Source organism: Hippocampus bargibanti, linkage group LG18 (genome assembly GCF_051943395.1).
Source record: "Hippocampus bargibanti isolate YZ-2025 linkage group LG18, ASM5194339v1, whole genome shotgun sequence".
Lineage (NCBI taxonomy): Eukaryota > Metazoa > Chordata > Actinopteri > Syngnathiformes > Syngnathidae > Hippocampus > Hippocampus bargibanti.
In genome coordinates, this window is record NC_142751.1 from 14,532,347 (window position 1) to 14,552,859 (window position 20,513).

The window sequence follows — 20,513 nt, forward strand, 5'->3', positions numbered from 1 at the left end:
GCGGGTCTTAAAGGTAAAAAAAAAGAGTAACGATTAAATTGTGGTCACAGCAGTCCGTGCGGGCGGTGCTAACCACTCCACAGCCTGTAATTCTATTTTAATCTCGGCGTTACTAGGGTTACGAATCAAACGCACACTTTTGAAAAAAAGTAGGACCGTGTTGCATTTTAAATTATGTATTGAAAGCATAAGCCATTTTTCTTTTTAAAAAGTATTACATTAAATTAATCATAGAAAACGAATTCACTTGTGACTTTTACCATTATATCATTTGTGTAAATGTAAATTTCTCCACTGCGAGACGAATAAAAGTACATTCCAATCCAATCCATTTGTATCATAATATTTACCCCTTTAGAGCAGGAAACTTAAAAATAAGTCAAATGATTTATATTTCTCTCAGTCCCACATACAAATAGAAGTTTGTCGAAATAATAAAGTGGTTTTAATCCTCATCTTCCAGCTCCAGCGAAAAAAACCCAAAAGCAACCGCAGGTACAATCAATGATAATAAATGATTACAAAATAAATAGAAAACAATGGCAATTAAAATGTGTTACAAAATATGTGCAATAGTTTACATCTTAAAAACGTGTTTTCTAGTAAATTTGCAGTTCAATAGTCACTTTTTTTTTACCCCCAAATAAAATGCCGTTTTGGGAAGTGTCTGTTAGGGGAAAGAAGAATTAAAAAAAAGATCGAACAATAATGAACAGGAGGAAGAAGAACAATAAGAACACACGTAATGCGATGAAAATAGGGAAATATTCACATATAGCCTAATATGAATAATAATGCCTAATTATTATAATATGGAATCAATGGAATGTGGGCATTGTTTGTCTCAATAGTTTGTCATGTTCGCCGCCAACATTGGGAAGCCATTTGAGTTTTTTTTTTTGTCCCTAAACCAAGTTGTATAAAATGGTAGGACAACAACATGTTACTTGCCAGGCAAAACTGTGTACTACTTATTGACCATCTGTACCCGATAACCAGTGAAGCGCTATTATGTCACTACTCTACTATACAGTATATACTACAGAATTTAGAAATGGAAATGTTACATCATTGGTTGTGCTTGTAGTCTGCAATTTGTCAACCGGTGCAGAATTTTGCCTTACTAGAATCATGTAGTTGTCCAACTAGCATGCTAAAGTCGCTAACCGTCGGGCTGCCATGAAAACAACAAATAGTCAGAAAGTCGCCGGGGAGGGCGCCATGTAAGATTGAGGACATCATTGCTCAGATATGGGTGAAGTGAGGGCAATGGGAGCATAATGGGTGGGGGAGGAGTAATAATAATAATAATAATAATAATAATAATAATAATAATAATAATTTCATTCATAAGCGCCTTTCAAAACTCTCAAGGTCACTTTACAGTCACAAGATACCTTTTTCAGGGTGGGTGAGCAGCGGCAGTGACACGCGCCAGCGTTCACTCAACCCGAAAGTAACTCAAATAGATAGAAAGCTAGCTCGCTAGTTAATAATAATAATAATCCATTTCATTTGTAAGCGCCAAATATCATTCCCTCCCCTTCTAACTAAAACTTTGGTGCTACAAGTCGAATCCAGGTATCTATCTATCTATCTATCTATCTATCTATCTATCTATCTATCTATCTATCTATCTATCTATCTATCTATCTATCTATCTATTATTGAGAGTTTTGAAAGGCACTTAGAAATCAAATGGATTATTATTATTAGTAGTATTATTAGCTAGCTAGCTGGCTGGCTATCTGTTAGCTATCTGGTGGCTGGCTAGCTATCTATTAGCTGGCTAGTTAGCTGGCTAGCTGTCTATTGGCTATCTAGTGGCTATATGGCTAGTTAGCCGGCTATCTATTAGCTGGCTAGTTAGTTAGCTGGCTATCTATTAGATAGCTAGCTGGCTATCTATTAGCTATCTAATGGCTAGCTAGCTAGCTTTTTATTTATTTGTGTTGTTCCGGGCTGAGTGAGCGCTGGCACATGTGGCTGCCACTACTCACCCACAGAAAAACTGACCCAGTGACTGTAAAGCGAGTTTTTAGCAATTTAACATGGCTAAAAGATACAGTAAATAAAATTATCCACATCCTTCCTCGCCTGTATGCAGCGAACGCTGCGTTTTTTTGACGTTTTGTGAAAAAGGATCCGAGTGACAAATTGGGGGAGGGGACGACGACGACACCAAAGACAAAAGACGATGACAGAGAAGATGAGAAAGAAGGAGAACGTGAAGAGGAACGAGGGGGAAATGCTCAGTTGTTCTCAAAGAGCGACAAAAGGTCATCGCTGCTGTTGCTGGGGAGGTCGGGTGGACCCAAGTAGGACAACAGCTCATCCGGGTTGGTCAGCTCAGGCAGAAGCTACAACAAATATTTTAGAGGAAAAAATGATAGAGATTAGACAGAATAAGAAGTTATCATATTTAAAAGTTTCATGCCGTTATATGCTTAGTCAACATATGTGACTCAAATACATAATTGAAGCACATTCAGGCGTCTGTCATGAATGACCGCGTCTCCTGCCGGCAGTAAAGACAATCTTTCTTGGTCCGAACATCTCTGACAAAAAGATCACTCAAAAAAAAAAACTATAAAAGAAAGAAAAAAAAATGCAGAATGATAAGAAATAGCTCACATCTAGCGAGTGATCGGCCGCCTCAGCGCCGGCCCCTCCCTGGGGAGCCCCCAGAGCGAAAGAGCCCTCGGCGTGTAGCCGTGGTGCATTGTGGGAAGCGGCCCCGCTCCTCTCCTCGCCGAGATTCTGGTTGCCGTGTTGCGGGAGCAAGGCATTGTGGGAAGGGTGCGGCGCCTGGAAGAACAATAATAGGCGGAGGCTGAGAGGAAGCGCGACAGTTGGCCAGCAGCTGCGCGCGACAATTCGCTAACCGGAGAAAGAGGGGTGGGGGGTGCTAGCTTAATGGCTCTCGGCGGCGCTAACAAGGCAGCAGGAAAAGACAGTCAGCTGACAGTCAAGCGTTCACTATGAGACATATTTTTAATCTTTAATATATTTTTTTTTTTTTACTGGCGAGTCTGAATTCAAAGTCGCGCAGCTTCTGTGCGTTCCCATGCCTCAGCTAGCTAATAGCTAATAGCTAGCTAAGATTATTGACATTGATGGTGCCCAATCACTGTTGTAAAAAAAAAAGTGATTGGGCACCATCAATGCCAATAATCTTAGCTAGCTAGCTACCTAGCTTTCTATCGATTTGAGTTACTTCCGGTTTGAGTGAACGCTGGCGCGTGTGGCTGCCGCTGCTCACCCACAGAAAAACTGATCCTGTGACTGTAAAGTGACCTTGGGAGTTTTGAAAGGCGCTTAGAAATCAAATGTATTATTATTATTATTATTATTATTATTATTATCATTATTATCTCTGCTCTGTCATGCATATTAGCATATTTGACAATAAAGCTGACCTAGACTTTGATGATGATGATGATGATTATTATTATTATTATTATTATTATTATGAGATGTATTTTTAAGCTTTGACTTTGACTTTTTTCTGTGCGGTCCCATTCCACGATTTCCCGGTATTATCTTTTCCCACCACTGGAATGATAATGCTAATTTCTGTTAGCCAGTCAATGGGAATTCACATTATATGTTAGCATTAAGCTAGCAAAATTTCATTTTGAAAATGGACGAGCTTGTGAATTTTCTTATCCTCCTCATCCTAGCTGTCCTCAGGCAGGAGGCTGGGGACACCCTGAACTGTTTTCCTAGCCAACGGCAGGGCACACTGAGATAAACAATTCGCATTCACAGTCACACATAAGGAGAGTTTCAAATGTTCCATGCATGTTTTTTTGGAATGTGGGAGGAAAACCAGGTAGGTAAACCTGCAAATTTCACACCGTTTTTCAATGTTTTCACTCCAAATGTTCCGAGTGTCCATTTCCTCAAGATAATAAGAGGACGTTATTGTACGGGTGCGCTCGGACCGTTGGCAATAAAAGCATGGCGGTTACATAAGCGCTAAAAAGAAAGAGGCTAGCAGCGCCCAAGGCGTCAACATCGATGGAAAAGCGCCTGGTCTGGCTTACCTGCTCGGGTTGGTAAGACAACGGCGGGCCGGACGAAGGGTACTCCCCCAACGTGGGCGTACCGGGAGTGTTTGGGAATTCAGGGAAACTCGACTGGCTAGCAAAGCCTCGACTCCCTGAAAAAAAAAAAAAAAAACGGGAACAATGTCAGGAGGAAGAGGAAAAAAAAAGAAAGAAAGAACATTCCGGGTCACGTAGCATCATGCTACTTAGCTTGAAAGCTTCTTTTCTTTTTATTCATCGATGTTCCGATGACCCGTTGAGGCCTGATCTAACTTTTTTTCCCCCGATGGAAAAATAAGCAAATTATTACCAGTTAACAAAAGTATATAAAGTTGTGGGGGAGAAAGAAAAATCTGAAAAAATAGCTATGAAAAGCATTCTTAAGATGAGTCATATTTCGCCAGAATTCAAAAATGTATAAATAAGCACGTTATTATCAGTTGGCACTTAATAAAAATACATGTAGTTGATTATAAAAATAAAACAAAAATCAGGAGAAAAAAAATATAAATAATAATAATAACAATAATGATATCAACAATAATAATAATAATAATACAATAATACTAACAATAATAGCTGCTGTGAAATGGAAATTTCTTCACTGTGAGACGAATAAAGGCAAATCCAATCCAATAATACTAACAATAATAATACAAATAATTATAATAATAATAATAATAATAACACTAATAATAATAATAATAATAATAATAATAATAATAATAATAATAACAATAAAAATAATACTAATAATAATAATAATAATAATAATAAATTTCATTTTTAAAGCGCCTTTTAAAACTCTCAATGACAATTTTCAGTCATATATAGTTGCTGAAAGAAAAATGAAACAAATCAGAAATCATATCTATTAAAAGCATTTTTTATGAGTCACCTTTTTCAGAATAAAAAAAAGGTATTAATAAGCAAATTATAAGTTGGCAGTTAATATAAATATATCATACTAATACTACTAATAATACTAATAATAATAATACTACTAATAATACTACTACTACTACTACTAATAATAATAATAATAAATTTCATTTTTAAAGCGCCTTTTAAAACTCTCAATGACAATTTTAAGTCATATATAGTAGCTGAAAGAAAAATAAAAAAAATCAGAAATCATATCTATTAAAAGCATTTTTTATGAGTCACCTTTTTCAGAATAAAAAAAAAGTATTAATAAGCAAATTATAAGTTGGCAGTTAATATAAATATATCATACTAATACTACTAATAATACTAATAATAATAATACTACTAATAATACTACTACTACTACTACTAATAATAATAATAATAAAATTTCATTTTTAAAGCGCCTTTTAAAACTCTCAATGACAATTTTAAGTCATATATAGTAGCTGAAAGAAAAATAAAAAAAATCAGAAATCATATCTATTAAAAGCATTTTTTATGAGTCACCTTTTTCAGAATAAAAAAAAAGTATTAATAAGCAAATTATAAGTTGGCAGTTAATATAAATATATAATACTACTACTACTACTACTACTACTACTAATAATAATAATAATAATAATAATAATACATGTCATTTAAAAGTGCCTTTCAAAACTCTCAATGACAATTTTCAGTCATATATAGTTGCTGAAAGAAAAATAAAAAAAATCAGAAATCATATCTATTAAAAGCATTTTTTATGAGTCACCTTTTTCAGAATAAAAAAAGGGTATTAATAAGCAAATTATAAGTTGGCAGTTAATATAAATATATAATACTACTACTACTATTACTACTAATAATAATAATAATAATAATAATAATACATGTCATTTAAAAGTGCCTTTCAAAACTCTGAATGACCATTTCCAGTCATATACAGTTGCTGAAAGAAAAATGAAATGATATCTATTAAAAGCGTTTTTAAGCTAAGTCACCTTTCTTCAGAATAAAATTCTCCAAATATTTGGCGATCTTTGTGCGGTTCTCTCCTCACCAGGTCTGTTGTAATCTGGGCTGCCCCGGTTCCCCCCAGCCGGCGGGCCAGAACCCGCATACGGCGAGGAGGCGGGTCCCAACGCGGCGATCATCTCCATAACGTTGGGCAGCAACATGTGACTGGGACTGACGGTCCGACAGCGTTTGAGCGCCGGCCCGTCGGACTCCTCCTTCACGTGCAGGTCAGGTTTGACCGGCACGGGCCTCCAGCCGCACAACGGGTCGATGGTGATCTCCTCGTAATCGGAACTGGCGGACCGACATGGCGAATGAGCCCGCTGCCCAAAGCGCCAATCCCGAAGCGGGATCAAGACTTACTTCTGGATGTAGACCAGGATCCCCAGCATGTACTGATCCACCTCCAGACCCTCCAGCAGAGCCGTCTTACTGAAATGACAGCACCGCGCGACGTCACTTTTTCTACCGTATTGATAGACAATAGGCAAAATAGAAGTTATCACATGTAAAAGGTTTCATGCTTAGAAGGCCCACAATGGAAGCACAGAAAATCTGGGGTCAATGTGAGGTGAACAGACACAGCCTGTTAAACTGTCATCTTCATGTAGGAGATCTGGCCTTGGACTAATTTACGACTTGCTAAACTCCTTCACAGGAAGAGGTCATTAGCCAGGTTACAAATCTATCACTTCATGGGAAGGACAACCAATTAAAATGTCTACATTCTGTTGTTTTATAGTTGTTGGTGCGTGGGACGTGCAGGGGTGTGGTATTAGCTGTCTGTCTATTTATCTATCTATCAGCTATCTAGCTAGCTTTCTATCTATTTGAGTTACTTGCGGGTTAATCGAATACTGACGCGTGCGAAGGAAAGCTAATTGAAATGCGAGTGATTTTCTAGGTATTAGCTATCTATTCACGAGCTATTAGCTATCTATTCACGAGCTATTAGCTATCGATTCGCTAGCTATTATCTATCTCTTCGCGAGCTAGCGAGCTTGCGATCCATTTGAGTTACTTCCGGGTTGAGTGAACACTGGCGCGTGTGGCTGCCGCTGCTCACCCATAGAAAAACGTATCCTGTGACTGTAAAGTGACCTCGAGAGTTTTCAAAGGCGCTTATAAACGAAATGGATGATTATTATTATTATGGCTGATAAAATGGTCAAGCTTTTTTAACCCTTTCATCCAACCTGTTTATAGATCGATCATCGTAATGCTCCATAGACACCTACTTGCAGACGGGACACCTCCATGTTCCTCGTTCACAGTTGAGTTGCAGGTACGACTCCAGGTCAAAACACTACAACAAAAAAGATATTTTTAATCAATTTCAAGATACCGAGCGACATATCGTCACCATCAAATGTCCCAAACTTGTATGTGACGGCAATCGTGTCCTCGTGCCGGCAGTTGAATGCGCCGGAAGGTGATTGGACATTTGAGCGAAACTTTGATGGCCGTTTGCTCGACACCGTCCTCTCCGTTTAGCCCGGGGGTCCCAGGGATGGTGCCGCTGCTGAAGTTTCTCTTGACTGAAACGTACAAACGATGTAGACTTTCTGAATCTCGCCGGTTTTGAGCTCATTTTGTGTCAGTTTTGGGACACTTGAAGTCATTTTATTGGCGTTTGATGACATTTGACTACAAATATCAGCCTGCGTGTTTTGAGTATTTTCGATGCTATAAAACGTTTTTCTGGTGTGAGTTCGGAAACAAAAAAATGGTGTGGGTTGTCCTTTAAACTTGGCATGATATAAGTGAGGTATGGGGTGTGCATCTCACTTTTGGTGATGCAGTGCTCGGCAGGCAGCAGTCGCTTCTTCATGAGTCCTTGCAGCACCGACCTGACGGAGGGCCGATGGACCAGCTGCAGCACGAACAAATGGGACTGCGGAAACAAAAGGCGATCTTTGAGAAGAAAAAAAAAAACAACAACGAGATCCAAAATAAACATGGAGGTGCTACGTTGAAACCTTCAAACTTACGCAGCAGCAGGCGGTGACGGTGATCTGGACCGTATTGCGACCGGGTTGGCACACTTGCTTGAGGTACAAGGCCTTGTGGGAGGTCTTGTTGTCGCCGCGCTCGATGGACAAGGGCGTGGCGTTGACGCTCACCTGCACCGAGGCGGGCCAGTTGGTGTTCATCTGCCGATCCTCGTGGTGGTAGCACTTGAACTGCAGCTCCAGATCTGGCCTGCAAAGGGAATGGCGGAATAATACGTTTCATTTCTAAGCGCCTTTCAAAACTCTCAAGGACACGTTACAGTCATCGGATCGGTTTTTCTGCGGGTGAGAAGCGGCAGCCACATGCGCCAGTGAGGTAACTCAAATAGACAGAAAGCTAGCCATCTAGCTAACAGATAGCTAATAGATAGCCAACTAGACAGTTAGCTAACTAGATAGTCATATAGCTAATAAATAGCCAGCTACGTAGCTAGCTAGCCAGATAGCTAATAGATAGGTAGCTAGCTAGTAGATCGCAAATATATTGATAGCTATGTAGCTAGCTAATAGATAGACAATGGATAGCAAATAGATAGCTAGCCAGCAAGCCAGATAACTAATAGATAACAAATAGATAGGTAGCTAGCTAAGAGATAGCAAATATATTGACAGCCAGGTAGCTAGCTAATAGATAGAAAATGGATAGTAAATAGTTAGCTAGCTAGGTAGCTAGACACATAACTAATAGAAAGCCAATAGATAGCAAAAGGATAGCCAGCTACGTAGCTAGCTAATAGATAGCAAATAGATAGAACTCTAGCCAAGCGGCTATAATAATAATAATAATAATAATAATAATAATAATAATAGTTATTATTATTAATGATAATAATAATGATAATAATAATAATAATAATAAATGTCATTTATAAGCACCTTTCAAAACTCTCAATGACAATTTTCAGTCATATATAGTTGCTACAAAAAAATAATCAGAAATCATATCTATTTAAAGCGTTTTTAAGATGAGTCATCTTTCTTCAGAATAAAATTCAAAAAAAAAAAAAACACATCTCCAAATATTTGTAAATCTTTGTGCTTCTGTGAATTTGGAAATGTGTCCGCCTTACCTCATCATGAGCGTTTTGTAGACGGAGTCTCGTAGCTGGAAGGCGTGGTTACTGACCGCCAAATTGTGCTCCAATCTGAAAGGCTCCAAAACCACGCCGTCGCGTACCGGGAAGGTCAGGCGGAGGTCGTCACTGGGGTTGCCTTGAGCGGGAAGAAACAACACAAAAGCAAGATGTAAATATGGATTGATGGCAATACAGCAACATATATCAACCTTTCTTGATACTTGCACTGTGTACAGTTTTTTTAATGAAACGCTTTTGCACATATACAGTATACAGTTGACAATTTTGTTTTGCTATGCTTACAATATCTTGTTTTCTATCCTTTCATCCCTTTTCAAATTGCTGCGGTGGACTGCAAATTTCCCCATTGTGGGACAAATAAAGGTTTTCTGGTTCTGATGTGGGTGTGATAATGTCTAGATGAGATAGGTAGGGGGTGGAGGGAAAATCCCAAACGACGGCGTTAACTGTTAACGGAATCAGAGCACCCTCCGCACCCTGCCCACCACCTTTTCCAGTGACCGATTCATGCGCAGCTTCTTCCCTCGTCGCTATTAACTCTCTAAACCAGGGGTGTCAAAGTAATTTTTTGCCGCGGGCCACATTGTAGTTATGGATTCCTCTCGAGGGCCGTTATGAATTTGGGGAAGCCATTAGAATGTTTAATCCCCTCCACATATTACATCTAGAGCACACATAAAATTAACGAATAACTCGTTTTCAAATCTGAAGTCAAGAATAATGACTGTTCTTGTGGTTTACATCCAAAAATATGACATTTTGGTTCGGATTTTAGCAAGCATCATGGAATTTCACAAGTTTGATTTGCTTTCGCGGGCCGAAAAAAAAATGATGTGGCGGGCCGGATTTGGCCCGCGGGCCTTGACTTTGACACCTGTGCTCTAAACCTAGGGTGTCAAAGTCATTTTTTTGCCACATTGTTGTTATAGTTTCCTCTCGAGGGCCGTTATAAAATTAGGGGAAGCCATGAGAATGTTTCATCCCCTCCACATATTACATCTAGAGCGTACAACATATTATATCAACATATTAACGATAAACTAGTTTTCAAATTTGAAGTAAAAAAATCATGATTCTTATTGTGGAAAATGTGAAATTTTGGTTCAGACTTTAGCAAGCAATAAGTTTCATTTGCTTCCGCGGGCCGAATAAAACTATGTGGCGGGCCGGATTTGGCCCCCGGGCCTTGACTTTGACACCTGTGCTCGAAACAGTAACTGTGCTTCTTTGCAATTTTGCACAACCCTGCCGAACAGCATCATTGTAGCTCCAGCAATTTGATTAGATTAGATTAGCCTTGATTAGTGTCCTCCATGTCTTTTTTTTTAACGATGATACTAGTGCAGCGTGTTCTACCGGAGACAAATTCCTTGTATGTTCTGCATACACGGCCAAATAAAGATGATTCTGATTAACGCCTCACCTGTGGCAGTCTGCGGGCCGCCCATGTTGCTTTTGACATCGGGGGGCAAGTAGGGGGATTTGGTCTCCTGGCCCGGGGAGAGGTAAGGTGGCATGGAGGTGCCCGGTGTCATGGGAGGTGTGGGATTGCCGCCCATGGGGGAACTGGGGTACACCGGCATCCCTCCGCCTCGGCCGGGCTAATAAATGGAGACAAAAAGACAATTATGAATGACTGCCACGAAAACAGATTTTTTTTAATTGATTAGTATTTTTTTTTTACAATTTTATTTTGAAGGGCATTATCGCCCAGCCCTCAGAACAGCATGAAGGATTATTTGCAATTTTGGATTGGCTCACCCCGCTGGCTGCTGCCTGCGTGAAGGCGTTGTATCCTCCTGGGCCTGCAGGGGGCAGGCCTGTCTGCCCGTTAAACACTTCTGACTGAAGACCAGACCAAATAAAATACAATGAAAAAATGTCAATACAAATGACAAAATGACAACATTTTGAATTAAAAAATTAAACAATTTTGAATAAAAAAATATTTAAAAAAAAATTTAATTAAAAAATTAAAACGATTTTGAATTAAAATTAAAATTAAAATTAATATAATCCAAAATCAAAAATAAAGAAGATCAAAAATAAAGAATGAAAATAAATACAAATAAATAAGTAAAAAAAAAATGGAGAAAAAAAATGAAAAAATGTAAACATTCTAAAAAATTAAAAATAATAAAAACATTAAAAAATTAAACAATTAAAACATACAGAAATAAAAACATAAAAAAATCAAAAAATCAAAAAAAAATACAAATTAAAAAAAAATAATTAAACAACACATTACAAAATTTAAAAATTTAAACATAAAAAAAAAATTACAAAATAAAAATACATTAAAAAATGAATACAAATTAAAAATATAAAAAAACAATAAAAAATAAATAAATAAAATACAAATAAAATATATAAAATAGCATTTAAAAAACAAAACCACAGCATTAATGCATTTATAGTATTACTTATTGATTATTGATTTGTTGTCGTGAGCATTGGAAACCACCCAATATTTCTTAGGGAGGTGTGTGTTTACCTTGTAGTACTGGGGTGGGTTGGGCTGTCCGGCGCCGGTGGGGAACGGCGGCGGGTTGCCGTGCGACCCCGAAGCGTACTGGCCCATGGGGGGCATGCGGCCGGCCGGGTAAGAGGGCGACGGGGCGCACCTTTGCGGCGGTCCGGGCGGGTACTGCAGAGGCTGCTGAGGATACGCCGACATAGACGACATCCCGCCGCCGTTGCCCCCGAACTGCGGGACCGAAGTGCAAACAAAGTTAGGCGGGGATAAGGCCGTAAACAAGGTTTTTAAATAAAGTTCTGGCGGGGGTTCTCACCTCAGAGTGGAAGGTGCGTTTGAGTCCCTGCGTTCCGCCGGGATATCCCCCGCCTGCTCCTCCTCCGCCGTGCATCTTCTGCGGGTGTCCAGGGTGGGACGGGTACAACCCCCCACCAGAGGGCGGCGCCAGTCCCGACCTGCTTGAGACCATTCCGCCTTGGTTCATGGCCGGGGGTCCGCGAGGACCCCCGTGAGACATGAACTGGGGGCTGTATGAGGAGGGTCCGCCCATCTGGCAGGAGGGGAAGAAAAAAAATAATAATGATAATAACGAAAAAAAATATATATATATGCTTTTGGGGTTATGCTGCCCTCCGGTGGTCATTATATGAACTACGTCACCATCAAGATTAAGGTTTCAAATTTGACGTTTACGGTTTTTAACGTTGGTTGGAGTTTCAAATTAAGACATAGTCTCAAGATTCAAACAATGTATTCAATGTGTCTTTGTGTTGTCATATTATTTATTTGGTTTTTTTTCACTAATGTATAATTACAATGTGAAAAAATTATTAAATATAAAAAAGTTAATACATGTTATAATGTCATGGCCTATAGTAGCAGCTGTTTGCTCAGTGTGGCTACATGCATACATGTTATTAGCTATCCATTGGCTAGCTAGCTGGCTTTCTATCTATTTGAGTTACTTCCGGGTTGAGTGAACGAACGCTGGCACGTGTGGCTGCCGCTGCTTACCCACAGAAAAAATATCTTGTGACTGTAAAGTGTCCTTGACAGTTTTGAAAGGCGCTTATAAATGAAATTTATTATTATGATCATCATTGTCATAGTCGTCATTATTATTATTGTTATTATGATGATGATGATTATTATTATATTATATTATTATTATTATAATTATTATTGTTATAAATAATAATAATAATACATTTAATTTACAAGCGCCTTTCTTAACACTCAACAAAGACAGCACACAAAACAGTAAAACCATGAATAAAACAATAAATGATAAAACAGCATAATAAATATTATTATTATTGGTATTATATTATTATGGTTATGATTATGACGACTATGATTATTATTATTATTATTAATAAGAATACTATTATTATTATTATGATTATTATTATGGCTTCAAAGCGTTCATGTACCTGCGCGTAGCTGATATCCTGGTGCTGCTTCTCCTGAATGGCCGCCACGGTCGCGGTGGCAGTGGCGGTCGCTGTGGCGGCGGCTACGGCGGCGGCGGCGGCGGTGGTGAAGTCCGATGGGGGGCGCACACCCATCCCACCGCTGTTACCGGAGTAACTGCACAGAAGGGGAAAAAGTTATACTAATAATAATAACAATAATAATAATAATAATAATAATAATAATAATAATAGATTTCATTTATATTACTCGATGTAAACAACATTTCTCTTCCAAAAAGTGCAAGAAGGCATTTAATGGCGGGAAAGCTACCTGCTCCCGTAGGTCGCGGCGGGGTTGTACCCCGCGTTGGGGCGGCCGTACATGAGCGGCTGGCCGTAACCTTTGGATATGGCGTCGCCGTACCCCTGCTGGCTCATGAACTGCGGCCCCATAGCGCCCGCCATGCCGGGGCCGGCGCCTGCGCCCCCGCCGGGCATCATGTGACCACCCGTGCTGTCGCCAGGACCCATAGGTGGCGCTCCGATTGCCTGCGCGGAAAGCGGAAAGGTCATTTTATTAACTCATTCATTGCTATTCGCACATTTATTTGGGGATCATTCTCAAATTTGTTGCTGGGGGTGCCGATAAAGCTCTGGTCAGACCTCTGGCCATGATTTCTCTCTTCCGCGAGGGGGCAGCATTTCCCTTTTGTCCATGTTAGTGCTTTGTTCCAGCTTCAGCTGTTGTTAAAGCTCTATATAAACCAATATGTATGTATTGCGTTGTATTTTGGATAGCCGCCCCCATTTCAAGCTCATATAACTTCCATACTGATATAATTTAGGAATTAACTCTTTTGTTCTCCTGAAAAAAGAGAGTCTAAGGTTTCTTACGCTGCATTGAATGTTTATATAGTCCGAAAACTCTATATTCTGTGGGTCCTGGAATTTGAGTGTCAATGACAAAAGCCCTGGCATTGGAGAGGACACATAGCTTTCTATCTATTTGAGTTACTTCCGGGTTGAGTGATTATTAGCTAACTCTTAGCTAGATAGCTTTCTATCTATTTGAGTTACTTCCGGGTTAAGTGATTATTAGCTAACTCTTAGGTAGCTAGGTGCTACCTAGCTAGCTTTCTATCTATTTGAATTACTTCCGGGTTGAGTGATTATTAGCTCACTCTTGGCTAGCTAGCTAGCTTTCTATCTATTTGAGTTACTTTCTGTTGAGTGATTATTAGCTAACTCTTAGCTAGCTAGCTTTCTATCTATTTGAGTTACTTCCGGGTTGAGTGATTATTAGCTCACCCTTAGCTAGCTAGCTTTCTATCTATTTGAGTTACTTCCGGGTTGAGTGATTATTAGCTAACTCTTAGCTGGCTAGCTAGCTTTCTATCTATTTGAATTACTTCCGGGTTGAGTGAACGCTGGCACGTGTGGCTGCCGCTGCTCACCCACAGAAAGAATTATCCTGTGACTGTAAAATGACCTTGAGAGTTTTGAAAGTCGCTTATAAATGAAATGTATTATTATTATTATCATTTGTTTCCAATGCTAGCTTAAAACGTTAGCCTCAACATTAGCATTTCTCTACTGTTTTGCCACACGGCTTTCTTTCCAGGTGGCCTACGGCTTCGATTTTGCCCAGCTTGGTTAAAATATAATAAAAATGTAATAATAATAACAATAACAATAATAATAATAATAATAATAATACATTTCATATTGGATCATCGAGCTTTTCTTTTGCTATTTTTATAAAGCAGTAGCACATGTTACCTGACTGTGCGTGGGATTGGTCACGCCCCACACTGTGGTTACTACAGAGAGAGATCCTGGGTGCTGATTGGCTGCTGGTTGCCAGGAGACTGGCTCATGGAGGAAGGCTCCGTCACCGCTGCCGACGAGGGAGGGAGAAAGAGAGAAAAAAAGAGCCACGACGGTGGCGACGGGCCTTAGCGCATGTTCAGATCAGGACCTACTCACAGTCTCCTCACTTGCTGTGCTTCAATGCAATTCGGAATTTATTAACTCATTCACTGCCAGACAATGTGAAAAAAATGTGGCCACTCCAGTGCCAGGGTTTTTGTCATTTTCACTCAAATTCCAGGACACACAGAATATTGAGTTTTAGGACTACATAAACATGCAGTGCAGCATAAGAAACTTTAGACTCTATTCTTTCATCAGAAAAAAAAGTTAATTCCTAAATGATATGGGTCTGGAGTTATATGAGCTTGAAATGCGGGCGGCTGTCCAAAATCGAATGCAATTCATACATTCAGTATATTAGCTAACTAGCTAGCTATCTATGTGGCTCGCTATCTAGCTATCTGCTGGTTATCTATTAGCTATCTACTAGCTGGCTAGCGAGCTTTCTGTCTGTGTATTTGATAGTGACATTCGGTGTATTAGCTAACTATCTAGCAAGCTATATAGCTATCTCGGTGACTAGCTGTCTGGCTAGCTATCTGTTGGCTATCTATTAGCTATCTACTAGCTGGCTAGCTAGCTTTCTATCTATTAACTTCCAGATTGAGTGAACGCTGGCGCATGTGGCTGCCGCTGCTCACCCGCAGAAAAACTTTCAAAACTCTCAAGGTCGCTTTACAGTCACTGGATAAGTTTTTCTGTGGGTGAGCAGCGGCAGCCACACGCGCCAGCATTCACTCAACCCGGAAGTAACTCAAATACTGTAGATAGAAAGCTAGCTAGCTAATAGATAGCTAACACGTAGTTAGCTAGATAGCTAGCCAGCCAGACAACTACTAGATAACTAGCTAGCAGCTAGACCGCTAATAGATAGCTATCTGAAAAGTCTGCGGTAAAAAGTCTGCGGCTAAAAATGAAGGTGTACAAAGTGTTCCTGATGTAAATGAGGTTTGTTGCGGCCATTCTTGAACGTACGTGCGCATACCTTTGAGGAGTGGGATGCGGGGCTCGTTTCATGGAGTTGAGGGGTTTCATTGGACGAGCATGGGGGTGACTGGGGTCCGCCCCCTGAGAGAGATAAAGGCACAGAGGAAGAAGCTCAGTCAGCCACTTTAGCGTCGCCATGGTCACCGGCGGCCACGACGACATGGAGCTAAATTTATGTTCTGACTTAACGCTGACATTTCTTCTGGTAAATTTTGCACTAATACCGGAATTATGACAGGTAACATTCGACTTACGACCAGCTCAACTTACAACCACCCATACTTACGACTATAACCTCCAGACCCATACATACCCATGTCATTTAGCCTCCGAGTCTCTAATCAACATTTTGAATGGATTTCGACTTACGACCGTTTGGTCGGAACGGAACTCGGTCGTAAGTCGGATGTTACCTGTATTTGATAGTGGGCATCAGTACTCCATTTGGAAAAATGCTACAGATCGCTAACTCGTTTACAGTGGTTTGTATTATACGTTAGCGTAATATGTTGTATGTATGAACAAATAATCATTAATTTCACATTCCGTGACTAAGTTTTAAAGTAAACATCAACTGAGATGGCATAATAATAATAATAATAATAATAATAATAATAATAAATTTCATTTCTAAGCGCCTTTCAAAACTCTCAAGGCCACTTTACACTCGCAGGATAAGTTTTTTTTCTGTGGGTGAGCAGCGGCAGCCACACACGTCAGCGTTCACTCAACCCGGAATAACTTAAATAGATAGAAAGCTAGCTAGCTAGCTAATACATCGCTAATACATAGCTAACTAGATAGCCAGCCAGCCAATAGTTAGCCAGCTAGATAGCCAACAGATAGCTAGCTAGATAACCAGCTAACCAGCCAGACAGCTAACAGTTAGCAAATAGATAGCCAGCTAGTGTATGCAAACTTGACCAGATAACTATCCTCAGCAGCAGGTGGCGCTGTGCTTTCAAATTAGGGGAAAATAGGAGCCATTGACTTGACAATGACAATACAGGTAACATCCGACTTACGACAAGCCTCACTTACGACCACCCGTACTTACGACCACGATTTCCAGACCCTATTTTTATAATATTTTAAGAGGGGGAGTTTGCGAGTCATTTAGCCTCCGAGTCTCTATTCAACATTTTGAATGAATTTCGACTTACGACCAGGTCGACTTAAAACGGAACTCGGTCGTAAGTCGGATTTTACCTGTAATTCAAAGATGAACATGATGGAATGTCTTCAGGTGAATGTACGTGCGCAAACGTGCACATGGAAAGGACGTAAAAACTGTATGCCTCACGCGCACGTGCACAAGATCACGCGTGGAACGCGCTACAGGTGCCGCATGCCCACGCACACAATAAAGTGCCACGCAAAGAATTCGAGCGAGCAAAAACAACACGAACATGCTACAGTGACAAACACACGTGCACGCGCACGACCCGGCCAGACACGAATCCGCCAGACAATGAGAAATTGTGTGCACGCGCCCGCTTGCAGCCTATTTACCTGCGCGTGCGCGTGGCGGCCGCGACGGCAGTCTACGCGCACGGGCGCTCGCCGCTTTCGGCGGCACAACGGAACAAAGCGGCGGGCGCGCGGGTTTTCACGACCAATGCACGAGACGCGTTCGGTACCGCCTACCTGGCTCGTGTGACCGTATCGTTCGTACGTGCGCGCGAACCCGGGAACTGCGCGTTCGTCCACGCGCGTGTTCGTGCAAAACGCGAACGCGGCGTTGGGGTGAACGTTGAGCCCAACGACGCCGTGCTCGCGTCGTCACATTCTCACGCACCTTACCTGTCTGTACGCGGGCGGGCGTGCGCGTCCCGAAGCCAGACGCCTCGGTGAGCTAGCTTAGCTTAGCATAGCAAGATAGCTAGCTCGTGTGGCGTCGCAGTCGGCTAACGCTGGACTAGCTGTCAAGTTTAGCCGAAATGTCTTCCCTTTCGGCGGTCATTGTGTCCACAAGGAGGAGCCAGGAAGCTCAGTCCGAGTGTTTAAAATCGGGGAGACTTAACACTTCCGGTCGGCGTCACGTTTAATTACGCTAAGTCGGGGAACCAATTACAGCTAGCTTGTCGAGGACGCGGAGCTCACTTTAGTCAAGACGGATCATTGCACAATGACAAGCTACAATGAATTCATGACGTCACCTCCACTGACATGCCCCGCCTCCTTCTCCTCCAAGAGAGTATGGCGTCACCAGGAAGCGTACAGGTAGTGGCCGTGCGTCTTTTACGTCGGCCATATTGGAAAGGTACAGACAGTTTTCGATTTGGATTTATTATTCTCGCAGTGGAGAAATTTACATTTCACAGCATCAAAGTTATGAAAGGAATGAAAGTAGAAAAAGAAAATACAGGAGCTGCTGGAAAGACAGTTTGTGAAATAAAATAAATTATATTTACTGGTTTGTGCGTCTTTATGTCGGCCATCTTGGAAAGGTACAGTTTGTGGAAGATAATAAAATAAATTATATTTTAAAATATCTACGTTTCTCTCTCCTTATGTGTGTGTGTGAGTTGTAGTCCTCACAAGTATGTTTTCTTAAGATGTCTATAGCATTTGAATTTGTATTATGGGTATAAGTGTGATTTGTTAAGAGACAAATGTGAGCATGCATATTGTGGTTCTTACTTGTGTGTGTGTGTGTGTGTCCTGTTGTACAGGATTTTGAGTGTTTCTAAGGGTGTGACGTCTCTGCAAGTCGGTCTTGTGTGTGTGTGCGCGCGTGCGTGCGTGTCCTTACAAATCTGCGCCTTTCAGTCTGTCCTTTGTAGAAGTGTGTGTCGCTAGTTTTTGTCCTTACGAGTGTATCTTTCTTTTGAGGAGTGTCTGTCTAAGTGTGTATGTTGTTGTTCTTTAGCCCTTGTAACTGCCATGTTGTTCAAGTGTGTATTTTGAGTCCTCAAAAGGCTGTTTGTTGTAGTGTGTGAAGGCGTGGATGTTAATAGTTTGTGAGAGGGAAAGATGTCGCAACCCATTGTTTTTTTTTTCCCAGAGCCTGGTTGCCGTGGAAACAGGTGCAGAGATTTCCCATTTCTTCATTTTCCTCTCCACACTATCATATCACCCACCCACCCACCCCACCCCCCCCCACGACCTGCCGCATAGTGGCGACCTACTGCAGTCATTACACAATGTCACTTACAGCAGTATGAAAGGGAGAAGGGGGGGCGACTCATTGGGCTGAACCTCCACCACTGAAGGGGAGGAGGAAGGTGGAACATTTGGGGGTGTTTTTTTTTCTCGATATTTGTCACAACGAAACTGCGCACACGCCTGAAGCAGCCGGTTGCCATGGTGAGAAGCGCACACGCCTGCTTCCCGATCTTGTGTGTACGTGTGTGCGTGCATTCCAATGGGGAGGTTTTGGCAAGCGCAGGAACATTCCAGGGAAATGGCTGCTGCTCATGACCTAGAATAACACACAACATGACTGACTAGGAGTGGAGGGAGGGAGGGGTGAGCAAAGGATGGGGGAAGGGGACTAAGAGAGCCATAGATTTGGAGAAAGAAAGGTTACAAGGGGGCCAAGAGAGGGAATGAGGAGGCAAGACAAGTAGGCCAAAAGGATGAAGGGACTGAACGTCATAACCGTTCATGACATCACCACATCAACAATTGTGCGCATGTGGTCGAGAGACATAAAAAAAACAGCAAAATAATAATACATTTGATTTCTAAGCTGGGGGTGAGCAGCGGCAGCCACACGCGCCAGCGTTCACTCAACCCGGAAGTAAAGATAGAAAGCTAGCTAGCTAATAGATAGCCAGCTAGATAACTAGCTATATAACTAATAGATAGCCAGCCAGATAGCTAAGAGGTAGCAAATATATAGCTAATAGATAGCCAGCTAGATAACTAGCTATATAACTAATAGATAGCCAACCAGAAAGCTAGCTAGCTGGCCAGTTAGCTAATAGGTAGTAAATAGATAGCTAATAGGCAGCCAAAAGATAGCTCAAATAGATAGATGATAGATAGATAGAAAGCTAGCTAGATAGCAATAGATAGCCAGCTAAACTAGCCATATAACTAATAGCCAGCCAGAAAGCTAGCTCGCTGGCCAGTTAGCTAATAGGTAGTAAATAGATAGCCAATAGATAGCTCAAATAGACCGAAAGCAAGCTAGATAGCTAATAGATAGCTAATGGATTTGTCCCACAAAGGGAAAATTTGCATTACTAGCTAGCGAAATATCAATAAAACAAAGAAAATGGAAAGAAATCAAGATTAGTGTAACTAAATGACAATGTGGGTGTGCCTTTAAGGGCCTTGTGAGCGACATGGGTGAGTTTCAGATAAGGCATAGCCGGACACTCGATTGTACTTCATTTTTGGCTCACAACACAAAGCAACAAAAAAAAAAATCAACATGGTCTGCTTTTGTGTCCTATTTTCCTGCTCAACTGAGGAGCCTCACATGGACGTATGTTGCCCTCTAGTGCCAGAAACTATAAATTACATCACTGCGACTTTGAGGATCCAGTTTAGTGGAGTCGATTTCCAAGGCAATTCTGTGCTGGAGAAGTCTGATTCACCCTGACATTCACCCCTATGAACAATTCACGTCTTCATTAAACCAAAATTGAGTTTTGATGAAGAAA

The 20,513-nt window shown here is 41.0% G+C and overlaps 1 protein-coding gene across 1 annotated transcript; it reads right to left on the reverse strand.

Moving 5' to 3' along the window:
* Nucleotides 1-417: 417 nt before the first annotated feature.
* zmiz2 (zinc finger, MIZ-type containing 2) lies at nt 418-18,564 on the reverse strand. Its single transcript, XM_089021094.1, has 19 exons — nt 17,701-18,564; nt 15,896-15,978; nt 14,758-14,875; nt 13,310-13,527; nt 12,997-13,153; nt 11,880-12,113; nt 11,582-11,794; nt 10,849-10,932; nt 10,511-10,688; nt 9,061-9,202; nt 7,970-8,180; nt 7,767-7,872; nt 7,359-7,516; nt 7,217-7,284; nt 6,342-6,410; nt 6,022-6,272; nt 4,050-4,165; nt 2,635-2,808; nt 418-2,360 (listed from the first exon to the last, which is right to left on the reverse strand). Exons 2-19 carry the CDS (start codon nt 15,943-15,945, stop codon nt 2,253-2,255), a joined length of 2,655 nt encoding a protein of 884 aa, XP_088877220.1. The 5' UTR covers nt 15,946-15,978; nt 17,701-18,564; the 3' UTR covers nt 418-2,252.
* Between the last annotated feature and the right edge of the window lie 1,949 nt (nt 18,565-20,513).

Excerpts from the sequence above, each read along its gene's own strand:
- zmiz2 (XM_089021094.1), bottom strand. The coding sequence starts at position 15,945 with ATGAAACCCCTCAACTCCATGAAACGAGCCCCGCATCCCACTCCTCAA. Across the intron at positions 9,203-10,510 it reads CGGCCCGCAGACTGCCACAG|GCAACCCCAGTGACGACCTC; the intron begins GTGAGGCGTTAA and ends TTCCCGCTCAAG. Across the intron at positions 7,873-7,969 it reads CCGTCACCGCCTGCTGCTGC|TCCCATTTGTTCGTGCTGCA; the intron begins GTAAGTTTGAAG and ends TTGTTTCCGCAG.